Source organism: Oryctolagus cuniculus, chromosome 16, assembly GCF_964237555.1.
Source record: "Oryctolagus cuniculus chromosome 16, mOryCun1.1, whole genome shotgun sequence".
Taxonomy (NCBI): Eukaryota; Metazoa; Chordata; class Mammalia; order Lagomorpha; family Leporidae; genus Oryctolagus; species Oryctolagus cuniculus.
The window spans coordinates 20,527,762-20,535,459 of record NC_091447.1 but is presented as its reverse complement, the minus strand read 5'-3'; the positions used below and the strand labels follow the sequence as shown (position 1 = coordinate 20,535,459).

The window sequence follows — 7,698 nt, the reverse complement described above, 5'->3', positions numbered from 1 at the left end:
TAAGCACTGCAGCTAAAGGGAGTTTCACAAGATTCTCACAGTGAGGACTACAAAGCAAACTGCCTGAGTAACTGCATATTTCACCCGGTTAAAGCAGACACTTGGGTGGGAGGCAGTGTTGTGGCACAGTGGGTTGAGCCACTGCTTGCAACACTCTCATCCTGCATCAGAGAGCTAGTTCCAGTCCCAGCTGCCCTCCTTCTCATCCAGCTCCCGGCCAACGTGCCTCGGAAAGCAGCAGAGGCTGGCCCAAGTGCTCGAGCCCCTGGCCTTCAAGTGGGAGATCCAGAAAGGGTTCTTGGCTCATGGCTCTGGGTTTTGGCCTGGCCCAGCCCCAGCTGTTGCAGCTATTTGGGGGAGTGGACCTGTGGATGGAAGATATTCATTCATATCATTCTCTGTCTCTCTCTCTTTCTCTCTCTCTCTCTCTCTCTCTCTCTCCCTCTCTCTTTCTCTAGCACTCTGCCTTTTGAATAAATACATCTCATTGAAAAACACAATATTTGATTATTTTCTTCAAAAGACACTTGGTTTGTCAAGTTCATCTTTAAGTTGGAACTCAAAGCAAGTCATAGGCAAACCCGGCCTGCTCAGTGTGGCTTGCGTGGACCTCTCTCCAGGCACTCACCTGGAGCTCCCCAGCACCCACCTCCTGGCAAAGCCAAGGTCTTTGCTCATCTGTGAGGTCTTCACTGACCACCCTGCCAAGGAGCCCCTCTTTCCCTCAATTTAGAACTGGCTGATTGCTAAGTGAGGCAATGAATCAGCATCCAACATTGGAACGGAAACAAATCATTTGCGTGTTTGCACACTGCCTTGTATTACTTAACCTCTCCATGCATCGCCTGCCCTTAGATGGTCAGTTTTGTCAAGTGAGGACACATGTCGTGAATTTTCCACATTGTTGCACAGAGTAGGTCCTGAAAAACTAGATTTTATGAGCATGCTGGGTGGGAGGACAGAAGGGGTCCTTCTTAGCTAGATGGTTTGCACCCATAAATCGTAACTTACTGTTCTCCCTTGCCTGTTCTCATTCTCTGCAGGGGCTGCCCTCATGAAGCCACTGATAAATGCTCACTTCTTACTGATAATCAATGAGTTACACTTGTCCAAGTAAGCCTGGCTTCATCAGTTTGCAGCCCAAACACTGTCTTGTTTTTGTTTTTTAAAGATTTATTTATTTGAAAGTCAGAGTTACATCGACAGAGGAGAGGCAGAGAGAGAGGGGTCTTCCATCTGCTGGTTCACTCCCCAATTGGCCGCAACAGCTGGAGCTGCGCTGATCCAAAGCCAGGAGCCAGGAGCTTCTTCCAGGTCTCCCACGTGGGTGCAGGGGCCCAGGTACTTGGGCCATCTTCTACTGCTTTCCCAGGCTATAGCAGAAAGCTGGATCGAAGTGGAACAGCCGGGACTAGAACCAAAGCCAATATATGGGATGCCGCCACAGCGCCCGGCCCTACCTCAAACACTTTGAAGATCACTGCAAGTCCAGGCACACAGCAGCCATGACCTGCAGGAGCAGGTCCTGTGGGCTCTGAAGGTCATTACCGCCGTTTATGCACGTGTGGAGGGCCGCCCGCAGGCCTCCAAGGCTGGACGAGACTCAGTGGGACTGAATCACCTAAGTCCGACAGACATTTTGCCCGTGGCAGAACCAGTTCTGGGCGTTCTACACACTCTTGCCTACAACAGGACCAAGCAACGAACTACTCGGCTCCGATACCCAAACGCCCGAGCGCGAACCCCCACGGCGGGCTGCGCTGGCCTCCTGGCACACAGCCCCTTGGGAGTCTTCTGCGGACACTCTCGCACCCACAGCTTCCTGGGGGAAAGCTGGCTGGCTCCGCGCTGCCCACGCCGCCCGCAGGGTGGCACCTGGAAAGAGCAAGTGACTTGGAGCAGATAAGGCGAGGCGCGCTGCCACGGCTCTGCGGCGGCTGCCGTGCTCCTCTGAAATAAAAAGGACTCTGTCTGCAAATCCCGTTTGCTCGCCCGGTAATCCACCCCCGCCCCCGGCCCCGCGTGTGCGACCTGCGCAGCTGTTTCTAATCCCTGCTTTTCTCCTGGGCGTCCCGGGCTCGGGCTGACCAGGCGCGCAGCCACTGAGCCTTTCCTCCTCCCCCTGCCGGGTTCTGTCCTCCCTCCGCCGTCTCCTCTTTCTCCGCCCGCGTCCCCCGGGGGGCAGAGAGTGGGAAGAACGAATTTCCGCCCGGTTTGCTCGCTGCTCGCCGACTTGGGTCCCTTCCGGAGGCAGCGCGCGCGCGCACGGCCCCCCCGGGCTGTTCCCTCCGGGCGGCGCTCCAGGCCCGGGACCCAGCGCAGGCAGGCGCGGGCTGCTGGGGGCCGAGTCGCGGGGACTCCGCAGCCAAGCCGCGCCCCGAGGAGCGCTTGGAAGGGCTCCCGCCTGCAGCTGGGGAATCCGCTGGGCGGGGAGAATCCGCGCCAGGGAATCCAGCTCTCCCAACTCCACTGTGAACAAAAAGCGCCAGGTCTCGCTCCGGGCCCCCGCCCCCGCGACGCGCACCCGAAGAAAGAGTTTTCTGCAGACTCGCAACAAGTAGCACCCGGGACTCCCGGGGCGCCCTGCGCCGCCTGACTCCGCTGTGCGAAGCCCGCCCGCAGGGACCCGGGCCAGCCGCCGGACAAAGGGCGGAGGAGGGGCTGGACGCGCGCGCTGCAGTCCGAAAGAGGCCGTTCAGCGACCCCGGCCCGGCCAAGGGGAATGCAGAGCAGACACAGAGCCAGCGGCCCAAGAGAACGATCCGGCCGCAGCACGCAGGGCGGGCGGCGATGGAGGCGGCCCTCGCCGTGCGCTTCCTGCTCGCCCTGTGCGGCTGCCTGGCGCTGCTGCCGCGGGCCGAGCCCGTGTGCCCGGAGCGCTGCGACTGCCAGCACGCCCAGCACCTCCTGTGCACCAACAGGGGGCTGCGCGCCGTGCCCAAGACCAGCTCGCTGCCGAGCCCCCAGGACGTGCTCACCTACAGCCTGGGCGGCAACTTCATAACCAACATCACCGCCTTCGACTTCCACCGTCTGGGGCAGCTCCGGCGCCTGGACCTGCAGTACAACCAGATCCGCTCCCTGCACCCCAAGACCTTCGAGAAGCTCTCGCGGCTGGAGGAGCTGTACCTGGGGAACAACCTCTTGCAGGCGCTCGCCCCGGGCACGCTGGCGCCGCTGCGCAAACTGCGAGTCCTCTACGCCAACGGCAACGAGATCGGCCGCCTGAGCCGCGGCTCCTTCGAGGGCTTGGAGAGCCTGGTGAAGCTGCGGCTGGACGGGAACGCCCTCGGGGCGCTGCCGGACGCAGCCTTCGCGCCGCTGGGCAACCTGCTCTACCTCCACCTGGAGTCCAACCGGATCCGCTTCTTGGGCAAGAACGCCTTCGCCCAGCTGGGCAGGCTGCGCTTCCTCAACCTCTCTGCCAACGAGCTGCAGCCTTCCTTGCGCCACGCGGCCACCTTCGCCCCGCTGCGCTCCCTCTCCACCCTCATCCTGTCGGCCAACAGCCTGCAGCACCTCGGCCCCCGCGTCTTCCAACACCTGCCCCGCCTCGGGCTGCTCTCGCTCAGGGGCAACCAGCTCACGCACCTGGCACCGGATGCCTTTTGGGGGCTGCAGGCCCTGCGCGAGCTGCGCCTGGAAGACAACCGGCTGAGCCAGCTGCCCTTGGCGCTGCTGGACCCCCTGCGCAGCCTGGAGGCCCTGGACCTGAGTGGCAACGAGCTGTCCGCGCTGCACCCGGCCACCTTCGGCCACCTGGGCCGGCTGCGGGAGCTCAGCCTGCGCGACAACGCGCTCAGCGCCCTCTCCGGGGACATCTTCGCTGCGAGCCCGGCCCTCTACCGGCTGGATCTGGATGGCAACGGCTGGACCTGCGACTGCCGGCTGCGGGGCCTGAAGCGCTGGATGGGCGACTGGCACTCGCAGGGCCGGCTGCTCACCGTCTTCGTGCAGTGTCGCCACCCGCCCGCCCTGCGGGGCAAGTACCTGGATTACTTGGATGACCACCAGCTGCAGAATGGCTCTTGCGCGCTTCCCTCGCCCTCTGTCTTCCCGACCGCCGAGGGCAGGCGACCACTGCCACCCACTGCCACGGGGGAGGGCACGACGCCCCCTGCGGGAAGTCTAGGGGAGGCGCTACCGCTACAGCCGCAGCCGCAGCCCCAGCAGCGGGGGCGATTTCCGGCCGGCCTGGCCTTGGACGTGGCCGCCAGGGAGCTCGCGAGCAACCGCAGCGCCCTGCGGATGAGCCGCCGGGGCCCGGCCCTCCAGCAGCTCGGCCCCTCTGCTGCTGCTGCCGTGGGCCCCGCTCCCCGTCTCCTGGAGCTGCACGAGCAGCCCGATGCCGCCCGTGCCCAGTCCACGCCGACGGCCGCGCCCGCCTCTGCGCCCGCCGGCGACCCCTGGCAGCGCACAGCGAAGCAGCGCCTGGCCGCGGGGCAGCAGGAGCGTGCCACTCAGCCCGACGGCGGGCTCGGCCTTCCGCCGCTGGTGTCCGACCCGTGCGACTTCAACAAGTTCATCCTGTGCAACCTGACGGTGGAGGCGGTGGGCGCCGACAGCGCCTCGGTGCGCTGGGCAGTGCGCGAGCACCGCAGTCCCCGGCCGCTGGGCGGCGCCCGCTTCCGCCTGCTCTTCGACCGCTTCGGCCAGCAGCCAAAGTTCCACCGCTTCGTCTACCTGCCCGAGCGCAGCGACTCGGCCACGCTGCGCGAGCTGCGCGGGGACACCCCGTACCTGGTGTGCGTGGAGGGCGTGCTCGGCGGCCGGGTCTGCCCCGTGGCGCCCCGCGACCACTGCGCGGGGCTGGTCACCCTGCCCGAGACGGGGAGCCGGGGCGGTGTGGACTACCAGCTGCTGACCCTGGCCCTGCTGGCGGTCAACGCGCTGCTGGTGCTCTTGGCCTTGGCGGCCTGGGCATCGCGGTGGCTGCGGAGGAAGCTGCGCGCCCGGCGGAAAGGCGGCGCCCCCGTGCACGTGCGCCACATGTACTCCACGCGCCGGCCGCTGCGTTCCATGGGCACCGGCGTGTCAGCCGACTTCTCCGGGTTCCAGTCGCACCGGCCGCGCGCCACGGTGTGCGCGCTCAGCGAGGCAGACCTCATTGAGTTCCCGTGCGAGCGCTTCATGGACAGCGTGGGCGCGGGGCCCAGTGGCAGCTTGAGGCGGGAGGACCACCTCCTGCAGCGGTTCGCGGACTAGGCGCTAGCCGTCTGCTGCAGCGGGGACCCCTGTTTCGTCAGAACTTCTTCCCCCACCCCAACCCCGGACCCCCGGAGACCAAAGGGGATAGAGAGCACCCATTCGGGCACCACCCCCTCGACCCTCACGCGGGAACTGAGAGGGTGGAATTTGGCGGTCAGGGCCACAGAAGCTGCCCCGGTGGCATGGCAGTGCCTTGGTGTGGCTTCCTTTGGGTTAGGAAGTGGTGCTTCTCTCCCCCCGCCCCAGCAAGGCCAGAGAGAGATTTGGGTGCAGGTTTCCTGTTTGTGTCTAACAGGAGTTCTGTTTCTATTTAAGGAAAAGGGAACCCAGTACCATGGCAAAGGAACTCGGCCGGGGGCCCCACTGGGCTGGTGGTCTCTGCCCAGAAGGGTGATGATGCACCTGCCAAGGAGCTCACTTGTGTGGGCACCTGAAGGCTTAAGGAGTGAGAGCACCTGTTTTTGTTTTTGTTTTGCTTTCGACAATGTGAAGGGCTCTGACAGTTAACAAACTGATCAATAAGCTCTAGGACTGTCCTAGACGGGCTGGGCCTCCCAACTTTGTGTCTGTGTGAGCAGGACGGGCACCTTGGCGGACTCTGAGGGTAACCAAGACTGCAGACTTTCTGGGATGCGGAGTGGACCCCTTGCAAAAGGCTTCTCTGTCCCGGTGGCTCCTGTGGCTTTTTTAAAAATCTTTATATATATATATATGGGGAAGGAAAGTTCAATGCCAGATTTGATCAACGAGTGTCGTGTGCATGTAACTGATGAGACCCCAGGGAGCGCCAGCGTTCCAGTTCACTTAGCACATGTCTGACAGCACGTCTCCGTGGCGGTGCATGCCGTGTTATCAGTGATACTCTGTTGGCTGCCCTCCCTCAGTTAAGTGAGAAAGGGCATTTCCTAACGGAGAAGCCAGACGCTTATCAGTCGATGGGGTCCTATTGGACCATGTTAACTATTTGAACGCTACAGAGGGGAACAAATTCTGGAAAACGAATGTGAAAACAGTCCATCCCCGGGTGTCTGTTTCTTCTAAGACCGGAAGCCTGGTTATGAGCTCTTACACCTCACTGTGAAATAGCTACGGATTTTGCAGATGAATCCCTTGGTGCCCAGCGTTTTACTGTGTTGTTAACTCTGAGCTTTTAGTTGGTAGTTACAGTATTTCTCTTTTACTTTAAACTTAGGGCTAGGTTCTTTTGTCTGTTCAGTTTGCTATTTGGGACGCTTCTGTTCCCTGATATTTATGAAGTACGTGTTTATCACTAGTTGTAGTGCTTTGGTTTACATGAAGAGTTTTGTGTGTGGTCTGCAGAAATGCAGTCTTTTAGAGGGTGCAGGCTGTGGCTACAGTCACCGTGGTTATGGGTATATTGGCAGTGGGGCACAGTGGAGGCCACTGCAGAGGTGGACGGCTGACAGTGAATCTGCTGTTTAGGGACTTAAGCCCCTGAGGGTCCTCGGAGAAGCCATCCGAGCCTGTGGGTTCCTTCTGCCCAGTGCACCCCTGTTCTGTTTGGCCTGCATCGAGCTGTGCCTGCCTTTGTCCTAGCAGCCGAGTGGGGACCCAGAGCTCTAGATGAGCTGTTGTTTGTTTATGTCCAGACCACTTAAACTACAGCTGCTTTTCTGCAAGTCTTATCTGCAGGGCCAAAACTTAATAAGCCACAGGAAATAGACTGTCACTCTTTGTTTGCTGCCGGGGCTAGTTTTAGATTCAGGGCGGATCGGCTGGGGGCTGGGGGTGGAGCTGGTCGCCGTTTTTCTCAGCCCAGGGCCCTCTGGCTCCTCTCCTGTTCCTGGCTGTTTCCGTTCACCGAGCACTTGATTGCTTTTGCACTGTGGTCTAACAGTCCCTTTGAGAGTCTGCAGAAGGCCTGTGGTCCCACCCACCTCTCAGCTGCAGCAAAGTCGCCTGGACCTGTGTCTTGCTTAAAACAATTTCACTGGAAAGTCTTTCAGTGGGGAGTGAATAAATATTATACATTGTTATGTTCAGTTATGACAATAAACCCACTTACCAGTAGAGACGTTCATTGTTGGCATTTCTAAATGCAGTACACACTTGCCGAATGATACAATGCTCTATAGACCGTGGGGCTAGAGCACCTGCCCTGAAGTGCACTATGGGAGCCCTCACCCCCCCCCCCCAACATGTACTAGGAAAGCATTAGTACAGACACTGGATTGCTGGGTGTTGTAGTTAAAAACTCAGCGTTCTGGTACCAGAAGTCTATTCAAAAATCCTGGAGCTTGGCCTAGGGCCAATAACTTCACCATCGTTAGTTCAGAAAAGTGACAAGGGAGTAAAGGAGTCCCTTCGTCAACAGAAGGTTGCATCTTGTGCCTCTTACCTAGTCTCTCTGCGCTTCGGCGTCCTGGGAGTGCTGACTGTATCATGTTGTGAGCGGTCAGTGAGTACCCAGCACCCAACAGCCTGCTCACACCACAGACGCTCAGTAATAACAGGTGTAGCAGTCGTGTT

General features: G+C 60.3%; 1 protein-coding gene across 1 annotated transcript; it reads left to right on the top strand.

The window, feature by feature from the left end:
- Positions 1 to 2,475: 2,475 nt before the first annotated feature.
- On the top strand, positions 2,476 to 7,239 carry TRIL (TLR4 interactor with leucine rich repeats). Its single transcript, XM_008261571.4, has one exon. It carries the CDS (start codon positions 2,791 to 2,793, stop codon positions 5,203 to 5,205), a length of 2,415 nt encoding a protein of 804 aa, XP_008259793.3. The 5' UTR covers positions 2,476 to 2,790; the 3' UTR covers positions 5,206 to 7,239.
- The last annotated feature ends 459 nt before the right edge of the window (positions 7,240 to 7,698 follow it).